The sequence below is a fragment of the Hyaena hyaena genome, unplaced genomic scaffold, assembly GCF_003009895.1.
Source record: "Hyaena hyaena isolate Hyena2069 unplaced genomic scaffold, ASM300989v1 scaffold_88, whole genome shotgun sequence".
Taxonomy (NCBI): domain Eukaryota; kingdom Metazoa; phylum Chordata; class Mammalia; order Carnivora; family Hyaenidae; genus Hyaena; species Hyaena hyaena.
In genome coordinates this window covers 3,166,705-3,183,435 of record NW_024080720.1, presented here as the reverse complement: position 1 = coordinate 3,183,435, position 16,731 = coordinate 3,166,705, and the positions used below count along the sequence as shown (strand labels likewise).

The following is a 16,731-nucleotide window of genomic DNA, read 5'->3' as shown; positions in this document are numbered from 1 at the left end:
TCCGCCCCGGGCAGTTTCTCGGCGCGCCCCTCCTCATTCCTGAAGTCCCTCGGCGGCGAGTCGCTACGCCGTGCGCTCTCGCGAGAGTCCACCACGCAGCCCTCTCCCCCCAGCCCCTCGCCCGCGAGGTAGCCTCCCAGGACCCCGCGGCGCGCGGTCGCGGGCGGCGCATGCGTGGCCGCGGCTCCCAGCGCCCCCCGCGCAGTCCGCGGGCTGAGCGGAGCAGGCCGTGCGCGCCGGGCGGACAGCCGCCCCCCGGGAAGAGGCCTCGCTGTGTCCTCGCGGCTTCTCTCCCCCCCCCCGGGGCGGAACCACCTCGCGGCCTTTCCTCGGTGTGCGGAGGTTTCCTGAGGTCGCCCCAGACCACTTTGGGCCCGGAAGAGCCGGGGCTGGCCTCGGACGCCGCTAGCCCCACCGGCCACCCGCCGCGGCCTGGGAGCGCCGCCCGGCTGAGCCTCGAAGCCCGAAGCCCGAACCCCGATCCCTGGGCCGGGCGGGGCCTGCGCATCCGGCCCCACCCACCCGGGGCTCGCCTCCCTAGAGCCCAGCCCCCTCCCGGTCCCGCCGGCTGCCCCCGCCCACCCTTGCTTCAGTTCCCCAGATTTTCTCCCAGTCCCCTGCCCTCGGTCTTGGACACTGCACTAAAGAGATGCACCCCGGAAAATCCCATCTTTGGTGGAGAGGCCGGATCTGGGACCTTAGGGTACACATTCACCATTTCAAGCGCTTAGGATAGATTTGATTCATGAGCCCGGGGTCCTCTGTTTTTGCTGACACTACCGTTTTTCACTTCCCTACCCTCCCACACTTCCAAAATCATTAAGCAGGGAGCGCTCCGAGGTTTGGGTTCTTTGCGTCCACTTTGAGCTGGGTGAGGTTGACCCCTGGGTTAGAGCATGGCTGCATCCCTGGACCCTCAGCTGGACGCATCCCTGGAGGTTGAGGGATGCTTAATAATGAAGGTGGAGAAGGACCCCGAGTGGGCATCGGAGCCCACTCTGGAAGGATCGGAGAGCTCTGAGTCTGAGACCTTCCGCAAATGCTTCAGGCAATTCTGTTACGAGGACGTGACTGGACCCCACGAAGCTTTCAGTAAACTCTGGGAACTTTGCTGCCGGTGGCTGAAGCCCGAGATGCGTTCCAAGGAGCAGATCCTTGAGCTGCTGGTGATTGAACAGTTTCTCACCATTTTGCCGGAGAAGATTCAGGCATGGGCTCAGAAGCAGTGTCCGGAAAGCGGAGAGGAGGCGGTGGCCCTGGTAATACATTTGGAGAAAGAGACTGGAAGACTGAGACAGCAGGTGAGAGGATTTTCCAAACTGTCTTATTTAGAGCGAAGGGAATGGCTAAGGCGTGGGGGCAGGGCGGCGCTGCAGATAGTGCTTCTTATGGAGGGATAAGTGGTACTGAGAGACTTTTAAAGAGAATGAATTTGAAAGAGGATCAGAATTTCATATTAAGTAGAAAAAAAAACTTGGTTGAAATATTATTTTGTAAATGAAGTTCAACATTATACACCTAAGTATTTGTATAAATCTTTGGCGTAATGTTTCCCAAAAAATTATATACGGAGACACTACGTTATGCTTTGCAGGGTTGGACTTTTGTAGTTTGATCCTAAAGAGGGCTATTTTTTTTCTTTTCTTTTCTTAAATATTTTTATTTATTTCTAGGAGAGAGAGAGAGACAGCGTGAGCAGGGGAGGGTCAGAGAGAGAGGGAGATACAGACTCTGAAATAGGCTCCAGGCTCCGAGCTGGCAGTCAGCACAGAGCCTGATGCGGGGCTGGAACCCACGAACCGCGAGATCATGACCTAAGCGAAAGTCTGACGCTTAACCGACTAAGCCACCCAGGCGCCCCTAAAGAGGGCTATTTTTGCAACAACAACAAAAAAAAAAAAAAAAAAGAAAAAAAAAAAAAAAAAAGAAAAGAAAAGAAAGAAAGAAAAGGGTTAGAAAGGACGGACTTCATCGGTTATCCCAGGGCCCTCTCTAGTCCTTTGATATTCCAATGTGTGTCTCCCAAAGTGCCCTCGATGCCACCATCCTTGTCTAACATAACTGCCAGATCTTTGTTTGTCAATGGCATTTCATGGTCTTCTAGTCGTTTTCAAGAGCCCTTTCATTAACCTCGTGAGATCCTGCAAGATTTGCAAGACTTGCAGTTTCACCTTGCACGGGATTTGCATTCGGATAAAGACCTGACTATCAGCAGGCTGCTGTGTCGGTCAGGGAGAGACACTACATGTGGAAATTAATTTTCCCTTTCCAGTTCACTAGCGAATTTATTTCTGTTCTGATAGCTTTTGCTTCTCTGCGAAGCTAATAGGTGTGAGGACTCCATGTCTGTTCTGATAACAAGGAGGCTCAGTGTTTTACTCCTGCTAGATTTCCGCCCTCTGTACGCTAATAAAGAGCACTCTCCTGACCCCTTACGCCTAGGCTTCTGGACAGTAATCTTCACCTGATGCCCTGGGAGGCTCTGTTGGGAATGGAGTGAAGTTTTCGTTCCTTCTCGCATCTCCTTCTTTGATGTCTTTCTGGGGGGAATTTGGCCCTTGTTGGGCCATGTTTTCCTCTCTCTTTCCATGATGGCATTGGCTTTATTTCCCAGGCTAGCAGTCCTGTGCACTCAGAGAAGCAGGTCCCACTGGGAGCAGCATGGGAGGTAACGGACTTTCAGCCTGAGCGGGTGGAGACCCAACCCAGAGTCATATCCCTGGAGGAAGTTGGAGGCCTCCGTTCAGGACGGGAGGAGCAGCTGACCCGAAAGACGGAGCACCGGCCCTTCCCCAAGAACGGTGAGAAGGACTCAGAGCATGCCCAGAGCAGGGACCGTGGCAGATTTATTTGGAACCCTAACACTGTGACTTGCTCAGAGTAGGTTCCCCTCAATACGTATTTGAGAAAAAATTGAATATTTGGGGAGCAAGACTTTATCAGCTTCAAGAGTTGGGAACCTGTGCAGCATAAGCAAAAGCCATCCTGGGGATGGATTCTGGGAACACTTGGCCTGCCCAAGAATCTGCCTTAAGAATCTCCTTTCTGTAATCAGCTTGTGTTTTTCAGTCCTGCTGTGTATACATGTGTATATGTTATTGGCTGACTATAAACAACTTTAAAAACTGTTTGGAAAGCGAAACAAGATATTTACTTTTAAAAAATTACAAATGAGGCATCCGGAAGTGGCATATGAGAGACATTAACAGTAAGATTTCATAGGCAGGGGAACACTGGTTTCATAGCCGCTCTGGACATTAATAAGTCAGGTAGAAGGAAATTAAACACCCTGCCTTTCCCATCTGCTGTGATGTCACCATCCGTGCAGTCTGGTGGCAGGCGGAAAGAGAGGGATGGAAAGATCACTGAGCCTATGGGAGGAAGCTTGGGTTTATATCTTCTTGTCTCTGCACCTTTCTCTATCTGACCTTGGGCAGGTAATACGGAAAGGCGCATTAATGCATAGAGGTTAAGTGATTAGGCTTTAGAGGCAGACAGCCTGGACTCAAAACCTAGCTCTGCCGTTCTTTATCTGTGTGGCCCTGGTCAGGTTACGTAGCTTCTCAAACTTTCCATTCTGTCATTTGTAAAGGGAAAATAATAGGTGGTTAGGGTAAGTTCAAGGAGACCATGTAAATGGACCAGTACACAGTGGTACTCAGTAAATGTTAGTTTCCTTTCTCCTGTAACAGCACAATTATTTCTAAACTTCAAGTCTGACTTACTTACACAGCCCCTCACCAAGTGGTGAGATTCCCCACTGTGCACCCAACCTCCTTACCTTTCCTGAAATTCACACTGTGATAGAATCCATTGCAAATATTAATATTTTCTGAATTTCAGAGTTCACATGGATTACATGCTCTAAGTTAGTACTGTAGCTGATAAGCTCAGTCTGGTAAATTTATGGTGTTTCTGGATGTTGACATCGCAGGGTGATACTTCACCAAGTGGAAAAGAATGTTCTGTTGAGGTGCTTACCGGGATGGTGACACTGTGGTCCTGTCACCCCCCCTGCTCAGGTGTACACTGCCTCTGTAACAGCTCCCTGCAGGGGCTCCTGGGTGGCTCAGTTGGTCAGGAGTTGGACTCTTTTTTTTTTTTTTTAATTTTTTTAAATGTTGTGTTTATTTCTGAGAGAGGGATAGAGACAGTGTGAGCAGGGGAGGGTCAGAGAGAAAGGGAGATACAGAATCTGAAACAGGCTCCAGGCTCTGAGCTGTTAGCACAGAGCCCGACGCAGGGCTTGAACCCACGAACCGTGAGATCACGACCTGAGCCAAAGTCAGATGCTTAACCGACTGAGCCGCCCAGGTGCCCCAGGAGTTGGACTCTTGATTTCCGCTCAGGTCGGGCTCTGAGTTGACAGTGCAGAGCCTGCATGGAAGTCTCGGTCTCCCTCTCTCTCTGACCCTCCGCTGCTCTCTCTAAATAAACAAACAAAATTTTTAAATAGCTCCCTGCAAAACAAACACTAAGCAGTATCTTTGCTTTTCCCCCTTTTGTGGTAAAAGTGCAAATCTTTTTTTGGATTGCTTTCGGTTAGCACAAATAGGTACTAATGTGTGTCTTTTGCAAAAGCAAAGTGGCATAGCATGAACTGTCCTATGTTCCCAAGGAAGGGATTCAGTTTGCTTCTTTAGAAAGTGGTGGAGCAAGCTTGTGAGTTCTTGACCACAGTGGTATTCATTCTGGAAGTTTTCCCTAGGTGGTGAGTTCCTGAGTAGAAGTTAGATCCCAGACTTAATGAGGGAGCATGTTGTGTGTTTGCCTGTGGTGTCCAGGCCTTTGTATCCATGTGTACTAGCTCATTTAGCATATTAAGGCACCGATTGACTTATACTAGAGATTGCAAACTTGTAACTCACATACCAAGTCAGACTTATTTGTTGCGGCTACAAAGGGGTTTTGGTTTGGGCATTTTATTTGTTTGTTTGCTTTTAGTTCTAAGGTTTAAGGGTTGTTGTTTTTTTAATGTTTATTTTTGAGAGAGAGAGAGAGAGAGAGCGTGCGCATGCACCGATGTGTGCAAGCCAGGGAGAGGGAGACAGAGAATCTGATGCAGGGCTCAAACTCACGAATCCTGAGATCCTGACCTGAGCTAAAGTGGGACACTTAACCAATTGACCCACCCAGGCGCCACCTCAAGGTTTAAGATTCTTGAGATTTTGTAGGAAAGTCCAGATGTCTGGTTTCTCCTGAAAAATATTAGAAGTTCTAACTCTCCCAGGTCCATTGTCTCACAGTGAGGCATCAGCTGGGACTGGGCATTGGGCACACCCTTTCAGTGGTGTATGGGCTTTCCAGGTCCCCCATTCCTTACCTGGCCCCTTCCATAATCTACTTTGCCTGCTAACTCCCTGAAGGGATTCATTTCTGTGAGCCCTGCTATAGGGTACCATGGTTTTGGGTATTGTTCTGAACTCCCTGATGAAATGATCGATTTCTAGTTGCGGTGTGTGTGTGTGTGTGTGTGTGTGTGTGTGTGTGTGTGTTTACTTATATATATAAGCATGCTCTTATATATATATTATATATATATATAATATATATATATCCTTATATATATCCCATATATATCCTTATATATATCCCATATATATATATATATAAGAGCATGCTTATATATTTATATATATAAGCATGATCATTTCTTAAAAGGAGAAACTGCATGAATTAAAGGGCCGGAGCATTGTTCTGAACTCCTTGATGAAATGATCGATTTCTATTTGCTGGGATATATATATATATATGTATATATGTAGATATGTATATATATATATACACGCTCATTTCTTAAAAGGAGAAGCTGCATGAATTAAAGGGCTGGAGCCCAGAACCCTAATTGTTTCTCTCTCTTCTCACAGCTCGGCCTTCTCCCTGGGCTCCTGCCCCTGCTACTGAATGGAACAACATAGGTCAGGAAGGAACAACCACACCACTACCTATCGTGTCTCAGGTAAATTGTAGGTCTTCTTGCTGCCTTCCTAGACTATCCAGTCACAAGGACTTTCCTGTGCCTTCGCTGTCCTCAAACTTCTGTACCCCCCCCCCAGAGACTCCCCCACGCCCTTACCCATTTTGCAGAGAAGATTGGACCCCACCTTCTCAGTAATGAGGCTCCTTGCTGGATCTCTCTCTTACGATCCTTTGTAACATCGTCTGCTTCATCTGGCGCATCACACACGCTTGGTTCCCTGATTTTAATTCTCCTTTAGGGCCCGTCTGCATTTCCTTCATGACCACTCACCCTCTGAAGCCCCACGTGGTCACCTCCGTAGTCATGGCTGTTAGTGTTGTTACAGGGGCCAGCGAAAGATGTCCGTGTGGCGAGAGGTCTTTCCTACAAGAAGAGCATGCATCAGCTTCCCGCTCACAGAGACCCGTACCGGGATATGAGGAAAGAGAGCGTTGGGAACATGGCCTCCCCGGGTGAGGGTTCTTTCCCTTTCCACAAAAATAATTTGGGGATTTTTAATATCTTTATTTCTACCGATGATACAATAATTATAAATGTCAACACTTAAAGACCTCCATGGGTTGTCTGGTCATTTCTGTGGCCTGGTTTTACCAGACCTAGTCAGCACCTGTCCATGCTCTCTTAACTCCTTCCTTCCTTCCAGTTTACAATATATGCACATTCTTCTAACTTAGGGGTGAAAACATTGGCGAGGTGTTATATCGGACTGTCATGTTTATATTACTTAGATATAAGCTTACAGATACCACTAGACTAATAGCACCATAAAGTCACAGGTCTTTGTAGGATTTGTTTTTGTTTAACTGTAGCAACCTAACACTTTGCACACAGCTGGACGTACAGTGCCCAGCAAACACTGGCTGGCTGGCTGGAAATCTTGTGGATGGAAGAAAAAAAGTAATTTCAGTACAACTACCTCAGTAGTGCGTTGTGAATTATTTGAACAGCACGAATTTATAGACACATAACCACTGAAGCGTCACTTTGCAAGCAGACTTCTGAAGAATTACGTCACCTGCGTTAGTAGTGGGGATAAGTACAGTTCATTCATTCGTAAGCTAAAACTCGAAGACTGCCCGTTAATAAAATAACAGTCCCAGAGTGCACACCAGTCCACACCCAGCACGCTATAGACATGTGCTAATAAGGTAGCCACTAGCCACACAGAGCTACTTAAATGGATACAAGTAATTAAAATTAAATGAAGTTAAAAATTTCAGTTCCTCAGTGGCAGCAGCCCCGGTTAGAATATTTGATACCTTGTCAGCACAGTTAGAGACCATTGCCCTCACCACAGGAAGTTCTGTTGGACAACCCTACACATAGCACTGAAGTATAGTAGCAGGGGGGGTGACAGGACCACAGTGTCACCATCCCGGTAAGCACCTCAACAGAACATTCTTTTCCACTTGGTGAATTATCACCCTGCGATGTCAACATCCAGAAACACCATAAATTTACTGGACTGAGCTTATCAGCTACACTACTAATTTAGAACGTGTAATCCATGTGAACCCGAATAAAGAAAGATACACCAACAGTTGTTTACAACTAGAAGGCAACTAAGGCAGTGGAGAAAAATGACCAACAGAGGACACCCTGATGACTCTGGTGGCAAAGTGGTCTCCCCAGAGCAGCAGGTACCCGGCCGCCTGTGGGACCTCAGCGCACATGGCATCCGGGTCTCAGAACATGCCGTGTGAGAGCCCTGAGTGAAGTGTGCCACTGGTGGGGCATCCTCTGAGGATTCAGGTTTAGCCAGCTGACCCTTGAACAAGACATTTGGACTCCGTGGGTCCACTTCTGTGTGGATTCTTTTCAATAAGTACAGTTCAGTATCTATCGAAAGTACTCACAGTTAAATTAGTTAATATATTTTCTCTTCCTTAAGATTTTCTTAATCTTCTCTCTGACTTACATCATTATAGGAATACAGTAGGTGATACATATAACATACAGAATGTATATTAATTGGCTGTTTATGATATGGATAAGGCTTCCGGTCAACAGTAGGCTATTTGTCGTTAAGTTTTGGGGGAGTCAGAAGCTATACCCAATTTCTGACCCTGTGGGGTTGGTTCCTCTAGCCCCCACTTTGTTCAGGGCCAGTGGTGATTACATATGGAAAGGCCCAGGCCCAGAGACCGCTGCCTCAGTCTTTTCTCATGGACTGTAAACTGATGACTCATAGGCTGAATCCAGCCCATGCGCACATTTTGGCCTTGCACAGGTTTTAATTTAAAATTAGTTAATCTGCATTTTCTGTATATCTTGAAAAATCAAATGTCAGGAACCACGGGCCCACCTTTTCACCGAACAGCAATCGGCCAGAGCTGAATCAAGGAGCTCATGCTTGAACTGCCACACTTCTTCCTCAGCTGCATTGCCTGCCTGGGCCTTATTATGGGTATTTGAGCTTTCATTATCTCTACACTTACCTCTCTCAAGTAAAAATAAAGAGCATATCTCCATCGCTGGGGTTCTTTCAGAAAGGATTTGCTTTGATGCTCCTTCTCTTGAGAATTCCATGGACTTTCTGTGTGTATTATCCAGAGAAGAAAACTGAATTTTATTACAATACTTAATGGGCATTGGATACTTCACAGGCGATAGTTTATTTAATATTCCCAGCACTTCTGTGAATAGAGGCCATCATTCCCTAGGGAACTGAAGCTCAGAGATTCAGAAAGATCCCCTGGCCCAAAAGTAAGGCAGGTGGTGGAGCCAGGGTTCACGTTTATGACTCGTTGAGCTCTGTGGTGCTGTAACACAACACGTTGTTGGTGTGCTTCTCTGGCCTTCTGTCTCTTTCCTGTTAACCTTGCCGGATGTATCCAGAAATTGCTTCTCGCCTGTCTTAGCCCCACCATGTGTATGCGTGTGTTGGGGCGAGGGTATGTGGCAGGCAGATATGAGCACACTTTGTTTTTTAAGTAACAAATGCTGGTTAGGAGCAGACACTGAAGCTAATACAACGTTAGACATGGAGAGGGAATCACAGGTAATAAACTGTATGTTTCTTAACCTTAAAGGCTTTCCCTTAAGAACTAGCTGCAGAAAGAAGTGGTGCATATGTGAGAAGTAAAATGATAACATAAGTTACTAGATGGTTGTGGCAAAGAAGAGAGAGTTCAGAATAACTGTGTACTATACCGTAAGTAGTAGGAATACCTATGCTGTACAGTCATGGTTAAGGAAGGTTCTAAAAGAGAGGGGGGTTGGACAAGACCTTTCAAAAATAGATGTGAACATATAAAATTAATTGACACTTCTAATATATATTTCCTAAGCATTGAAAATAAAAATTTTAATGTTTAATAAAAAGAAATAAAAATTAAACAGTACTGAATTGCAAAAAAATAAAATAATAATAGGTGTGAACAGGTGTCCAGGACATCACGCTCTGGTGGCAGATTAGGCTGCGTGGCCTCTACCTCTGTGTTCAACATGGAATGTGTTTCTGTCTCTGTAGGAAGTACCATGTCTGCATCTAACAAGGTGGCCCGGTTGGAGCAAAGAAAGGAGCCATGGGCCCTCGGTCTCCACTCTTCTAACAAAAGGAACATTCTCCGAAGCAACTACGTCAAGGAAAAGCCGGTTCACGCTACTCAGATCCCCGCGCGCGGTGTGGGCCGGATGTGGGGCGAGCAGCAGCACTGGGGTTTGGAAGACGAAAAGATAGCAGGCGTGCACTGGAGCTACGAGGAAACGAAGACGTTCCTCGCGATTCTCAAGGAGTCTCGCTTTTATGAAACGCTGCAGGCTTGTCCCCGGAACAGCCAGGTGTACGGGGCCGTGGCCGAGTGGCTGCGCGAGTGCGGCTTCCTCCGCACGCCCGAGCAGTGTCGGACCAAGTTCAAAAGTCTCCAGAAGAGCTACCGGAAGGTGAGAAACGGCCACGTGCTGGAACCCTGTGCCTTCTTTGAGGACATGGACGCCCTGTTGAACCCCGCAGCCCATGCGCCGCCCGCTGATAAGCCAAAGGAGATTATCTCTCTCCCCAGACTAAAGAGAATTGATGTCAGTGCTAAAGAACAGACCGGTTTGTTGGAGGAGGAGGAAGCCGCCGAAGCCTCCGATGGTGATGAGAGGGGCGTGGCGTTCATCCGGAAGTCTGAGATCCGGAGCGCCCCTGTCTTGTTCCAGAACCTGAGCGGTGAGAACTGTGCTTTTGCTTGGGGTGTGAAGGCAGACGGTACGGGTTTGTGGTAGCAGGAGTAGACCAGAGGCAGCCAAACCTGGGGAGCGCTGGCCTGCACGCCTTGCTCCCGATCGCTGAAAGTACACTGGGCAGGAGTGGGGTGCTGCTGCTCCCCCACACCCACCCCAGCCCCTCTGTGCAGTCTGAGTAATGGCCACGAAGGGTCTCTCTCTGGCTAGAGCAGAGACGGGTTCGCGTGTGGGGAGCATGTGGAAGGGAGATAGGGGGAGTCCAAGGACTCGGCAGAACCTAGCATCTGAGCCTTGGAGTAAAGCAGCTAGTGGTGCTGCATTACAGTAAGGCAAAGGTACGGCGCTGCGCTGTCTAGGACAGCCAGAATGAGAATGTATAAGTAACAAAAAAAAAAGTGAAAAATACAATTGTAGAAAGAAGGCAAGAAAGGAAAGAAAAAGGAACACAAAGTAGACGAATCAAATGGAAAAAAATGGTAAAATGGTAAATGTAAATCCAAATACATCATTATAGACGTAAAAGACTAAGATTATCATCGTTTAAAAAAGCAATTAAATATTGCCTACAAGGGATGCATGTGAAGAAAAGAGACCTCGAAATTAAAAGATAGGAAAAGATATACCACATACCATAGAAACAGAGGCTGGTGGTGAAATCTGGGGACTGGGAGCGTGCAGAACTAAAGTGGCACTTGGTGACCGTGTGACGGTAGGCATGTCACATGAGTGCCTGGAGCTGCAGTTTGTCACCAGTAAATTGAGACTGAGGACTCCAGAGTTGTTAGTGTGAAACGAGATAAGAGAGAGAGCATTGATGAGGGCATTCTGCAGATGTTCAGTGCAGGGAAGCCTTGCCCTGTGTCGCTCACTAGGAGAGTTCCCCCACCCCGCCTTAGGAAAAGCTGGGGAGTGCTTAGCATGGGAAGAGAGGTCGGAACGGAGAGCCGGGTCTGCCCTTCTGGCTGCATCTATGCAAGAGAGACAGCTCAGGACAAGACGGGAGGTGCATCGGGCCTGGTGCATGGGGCATGCACCCGTGCTGAGCAGTCTGGAAACCCAGGGGCCTGAGGGTGGCCCCAGACTTGGGAATGCAGTGCCGGCCCTGGAGGAGGCCACCCGGTGAGCTGAGGACAGAGTGACTTCGCCCTACTTACACACCGCACAGGAAGCATAGTTTAGCGAACTGTATTCCAACGTGTCCCGAAAAGTTTTACTGCTGTAATGGCAGAGCATCCACAGGTCTTGCACCACGTGTCATCTCTCCCCAGTGGAGGACTCAGTGACATCGAAGACTGCTCTGGACAGAGCTGTACTCTTCAAGGAAGGCTGGTCAGAAAAGTGTCCTGATCTGTTGTTCTTAACCGTTTAGAAAAGAGCTATATCCTCAGTTAACCGCCATAGCAGCGGCAGATTTGAGGGACTGCGTTCTTACTCTTGAGATCGGTTTATGAATTTCAATTTAAAAATCCCACTGGGATTTTGACCTTGCAGATTCATTTGGGAATTGATGTCTGTGCAGCTCAAGTCTTCCTATCCAGAAACATAGTGCCTCTCAATTTTTTCTGGCTCATGTCTGTCTTTCAGTCAATTACAGATTTTTTTTTTATTTATTTTTTTTACATAGACCCTCGCCTTTCTTTGCACATCTTATTCCCAGGCATATCATAGTTCCTATCGCCACTGTGAATGGATTTGCTTTCTTTTACTCCCTGTATTTAGAGGCTACAGATTCTTTTTCTTCTATCTGTGACCTTTATCCTTCCCTGGCAGGTGTGCACTGGGGCTACGAGGAAACCAAGACTTTCCTCGATATCCTGCGGGAGACTCGGTTTTACGAAGCCCTGCAGGCCTGTCATCGGAAGAGCAAGCTGTACGGGGCTGTGGCTGAGCAACTGCGCGAGTGTGGCTTCCTCCGGACACCCGAGCAGTGCCGGACCAAGTTCAAAAGCCTCCAGAAGAGCTACCGCAAGGTGAAGAACGGTCACGTGCTAGAGTCCTGCGCATTCTACAAGGAGATGGACGCCCTGATCAACGCTCGGGCCCCTGCCCCTTCCACCGACACCCCAGACGAAGTGCCGTCACCCTCCGCACAGGAAGGAGAGGCTGTTGAGATGGAAGCCCAGGGACCCACAGGCTGGGAACCTGAGGAGACGTCACAGGAGGCAACAGGAGAAGATTCTGGCAGTGAGAGAATGAGTGAGGAGGAAAGCGTACCCGAGTCGGAATTCCAGGGGCCTCCGGGTCTGCTGCAAAGCCCACGTGGTAAGGACCGTCAGGGGGAAAGTGTGATTCGCTGAGGAATCAGTAGCTCTGGCATTTCACGTAGTATTTGTTCATTAAACAGATATTTGAGTGCCCTGTGTTACGTGAGGAACAGGGGAGGTAGCAGTGAATAAAACAGTCTCTTTTCTCACGGCGCCTCTGTTCCGGGAAGGAGCTTACATTCTAGCAGTTCGGTCTGTGGGACCTCAGCCTCAGGGTTGGTCTGTGTGGGTCGATGTTTCGTCTCTCCTGAAACCACCGTGCAGACCGAGAACTTGGAATCATACGTGACGAATGTGGCGAAAACACTCAGAGGAAGCAGGCTGAAAACACAGACATCTCGGGTCTTCGTGATGTGCTGGAGGAAAGGGCTAGGCAGCGGCGGAACGGAGAGAGGCTCTGCTCTGTCCCCAGCCCCGTGGCCCTGCCCGCATGTTCCCTGCGACTTCCCGTGCCCTCAGGGGCCTTTGCAGCTGCCCGGACCTGACATGTTCGAAACTAAACCACCGTCTTCCTTCCCACAGCGTGGTCTTCCCTGTGTCCTCTCACTTCCAGGCTTAGCACTGTAGACGCATTTTTGGTGCTTTCTGTCTCATCATTTACCTCTAAGCAGGTAACACTTTTGTCACCGGTTCTGGAACTTCTGTTCCCTCTTTAGACACCACAGCCACTACCCTGGTTCAGCCTCTTCTGTCTCTGGCCTAGACTTTTGTAAAAGTCTCCACACCAGGCTCCCCATCAGCCTTGTGTGAAGTCCCACAGCCGTCCTCAGTCCGAGCGCATCTTTCCGTGCTCACCCGTAACGCTTTTCCTTCCAGCACTCTGCTGCTTCGGAGCAAACGCTAGAGAAGGAACACACATATGCTTTGTGCTAGTATTTACCTGGGAAATTGTAGTTTGAAGGTTGCAGTCATTAAGTCCTACATAACCCTGGTTTTGCTGACTGGAAACAGAGTCCTTTGGTGCCATCCCTTGTGAATCTCATTTTTTAAATCGAGCTGCAGACCTGTCACTGGATTGTCAGGTTCTGTCCGAGCCAGCCACGGGGCTGTGACTTCCTCCAACCCCGGGACAATGTGGGACCCGATGAGGTTGCTTCAAAAGAACTGCAGAATGAAAGGTGATGGCCTTGTTGGGGCTTTCACTTAAGGGACCGACTGAGGGATGCCCTCCCCTCCCCAGCCCATGCCGCAGCCACCAGACTTGGGGGGGTGGGGTATCTGCAGTTTCAGCTCCGTGTGTCCAGGGAAAGGGGTGTCAAACCTGGCAAGCAGAAACAAGGCAGCATAGCAGAATGCTTAGAGCAGGGGTGTGGGGGTCACACAGACCTGGATGGAATAATATGATGTCTGGAATTTGATTCAAAATAATCTGGGGAGGGGCGCCAGGCTGGCTCAGTCATTTGAGCGTCCAACTCTTGATTTCGGCTCAGGTCATGATCCCAGGGTTGTGGGATTGAGCCCTGAGTTGGGCTCTGAGCTGACAGCACGGAGTCTGCTTAAGACTCTCTCTCCCTTTGCCCTTTCTTCCCTGCTCGCGCATGCGCACACTCTCCCTTTCTTTCCGTCTCTCTTTTAAAAAATAAATAAAATAATAATAATAATCTGGGTAGAGGGAGCAGGAAGCAGGTGGGAATAGAGGTGAAATTAGACCGGCTAGAAGTAGATCATTGTTAAAGCCAGGTGAGAGGTTCATGGAAGCTCATCTCACATACTGTAGTCACTGCTTTGCTGCATGTTTGAATTTCCCGTAATAAAAAGTTAATGCAGAACCACACAGTGAATAAGTGACCAGGATGGAATCTGAACCAGGGCTATGTGACTCTGAAGCCTGTGTCTTCCTACCACATCGCACTGTCTGTGGAGCAGACTTCCGGGGAAGCCTGGCATCCGGGACGCACCTTGCAGTGTGCAGGGGGCATGGATGAAAGCGTGAGGGGCGGTAGTTCACTCTGGGGAAGGGGAAGGTGAGAATGCAGATTTGAGCCCACGTGGCCCGTGTGCGAGACGGCCGGAGAAAAGCAGTGACAAAGAACGTTTGGGGAGAAGAAAGAAATGTGGACAGATATTGATGAGCTTGGAAGTCCATTGAGGAACCTGGTCACTGGACTGTGCCCTGAGCCCGGTGCCGCACGCTGTGTGCTGGCACAGATGTGAAGTTTTGAATGCAGGGTGGGAGGGGGTGGGGCTTCGGGAGAAGGCTGAGCAGGTCCCGTGGGACTCGGGAGGCGGATGGGGATGAACAGTTTGCATCAGGAAACATTTCTGAAAGCCTCTGTTTTACGAGGTATGGCTGGTCGTGGGTGGGACGTAGTGAAAATAAGGCATAGTGCACCAGAGAAGGGTAACCCGACCTGAGGGCCGGAGGAGAACACAGGGACCCCGCAGATGCAGCCCTGCAGGCCATGTTATGTTAATACAGGACCGGTCTGAAATCTTTCTCGTCTTTTTTTTTTTTTCTTTCCAGATTTTGAAATTGGGAATATCAAGGAGGATGCAACACAGGTAATGTACAAGGACATGGAGCAGCATCGTGCACTGATAGAAAAGCCTACGAGGGTTGTTTCCCAGAATGCTGACCCAGGCAAATACCGCAGAAGGGAATGCATCTCAGGAAGACCGTGGGAAAGCCTGCAGGCAGTCAGACAGGGAAAGCCTGTGTCTCAGTCTCGAGATTTAGGGAGAGCCGTAGTGCATCCGAGGCCTTTCATGGGGAGGAGACCCTCCCGGCTTCTCAAATACGGAGAAGGCTTCAGGAACGCCCGCCTGATGTGCCGGGTGACCCACCAGAAGGAAAATCCTTACCAGTGCGGTGTCTGCGGGAAGTGCTTTGGCAGAAGCAGGAGCCTAATCCGACACCAGCGAATCCACACGGGAGAAAAACCCTTTAAGTGTCTTGACTGTGGGAAGAGCTTTAACGACTCCTCCAACTTTGGTGCCCACCAGAGAATCCACACGGGGGAGAAGCCATATGGGTGCGGTGAGTGTGGAAAGTGTTTCAGTCAGAGCTCAAGCCTCATCATCCACCGGAGGACACACACCGGGGAGAAGCCATACCAGTGCGGCGAGTGCGGGAAGGGCTTCACCAACAGCTCCCACTTTAGCGCCCACCGCAGGGTGCACACTGGCGAGAACCCCTACAGATGCGCAGACTGCGACAGAAGCTTCAATAACTGCACGAGATTTCGGGAACACCGGAGGGTACACACCGGGGAGAAGCCCTATGGATGCACCCAGTGTGGCAGACGCTTCAGTAAGAGCTCTGTCCTCGCCACGCATCGGGAGGCTCATTTGAGAGAGAAGCTTCTGCCGCATGCCCCGTCCACCTGTCCCCCCGAGAACCCGCCAAAGGGAAAGACTGATGAGCTCAGGAAAGCTTTTTGACACTAACTTCTCCTCCTCACCTGCCCCTTTAGTTGTTTTACCCCCTCTCATCCTTGGAAGCGATCTTTCTTAGCCGGGGAGTGTAATTCCCGAGACCGGCTTGAGAACATAGACAACTCGTGTCCTCACCCCTGCCTCTGACTTGACCGATCTATTCCCTTCCTGTGCATCTCAACTTCTCCCTTGGCCAGGTGGGGAGGACATCCTGTCTGGGTTCAGAATGGCGGTCCCTTCAGCATGTCATGGCCTCTGCTGCAGGATTGCCGAGTCCAGCAGCGTTCAAGGTCCCTCATAGACCCGACCTGCTGATTGTTTCCCGTTACCCACCATGGGGGATCCTGGATGCAACTTGATCCCAGATTTCTTACTGGGGTAGAACTTTCTGGAGTCTGATCAGGACAACATCACATGCATCTCAGTTTTAAAGGTAGTCACTGGGGAGATTGAGTTTTCACAGCCTGCTTCAGAAGTCTGTTGCAATTGAACCCTTTTGGTGACCGGTTGACCCACAGAGCTAGGGCGGAGGCCTGGTACTGTCACTGAAACCACGTTATGGCCTCCTCACCCTCCGTGGAGATGAGAACCCACCACCCACCAGGCTGACCTTTTCTGCACCTGAAGACTGAGCTCCCCCTTGGCTGCTGGTTCTCCAGCCTCTACGTGATTATGCAGTTCCTTACCAATTCTCGTAAGTCTACGCTTACCTCTTAGCTGTTCTGGGTGCTCTTGCCTGACTCTGCTGAGCGACCGGGCCCTCTCCAGATTGAACAGGGTGCATGCCTGTGGTGTGCATCACTAACAAGAAGCAGACTCTTCCTCTGGACACGTTCTGCCCTCCACCTGCTCTGGTCCTTACCTAGAACATGACTGGCACGGTGGCATATTTCCTGCCTCCCACCCCTGCACTGTAGTATGATGTTAGATAATAATAGT

The 16,731-nt window shown here is 49.3% G+C and overlaps 1 protein-coding gene across 1 annotated transcript; it reads left to right on the top strand.

Annotated features, from left to right (window-relative positions):
• The first annotated feature begins 667 nt into the window (after positions 1 to 667).
• ZKSCAN2 (zinc finger with KRAB and SCAN domains 2) lies at positions 668 to 15,798 on the top strand. Its single transcript, XM_039234449.1, has 7 exons — positions 668 to 1,301; positions 2,615 to 2,801; positions 5,868 to 5,959; positions 6,306 to 6,432; positions 9,453 to 10,136; positions 11,924 to 12,415; positions 14,882 to 15,798. Exons 1-7 carry the CDS (start codon positions 897 to 899, stop codon positions 15,796 to 15,798), a joined length of 2,904 nt encoding a protein of 967 aa, XP_039090380.1. The 5' UTR covers positions 668 to 896.
• Positions 15,799 to 16,731: the final 933 nt, after the last annotated feature.

Coding starts and splice junctions, on each gene's coding strand:
- ZKSCAN2 (XM_039234449.1), top strand. CDS start 897: ATGGCTGCATCCCTGGACCCTCAGCTGGACGCATCCCTGGAGGTTGAG. Junction 6,433..9,452: donor TGGGAACATGGCCTCCCCGG/GTGAGGGTTCTT, acceptor CTGTCTCTGTAG/GAAGTACCATGTCTGCATCT. Junction 12,416..14,881: donor TCTGCTGCAAAGCCCACGTG/GTAAGGACCGTC, acceptor TTTTCTTTCCAG/ATTTTGAAATTGGGAATATC.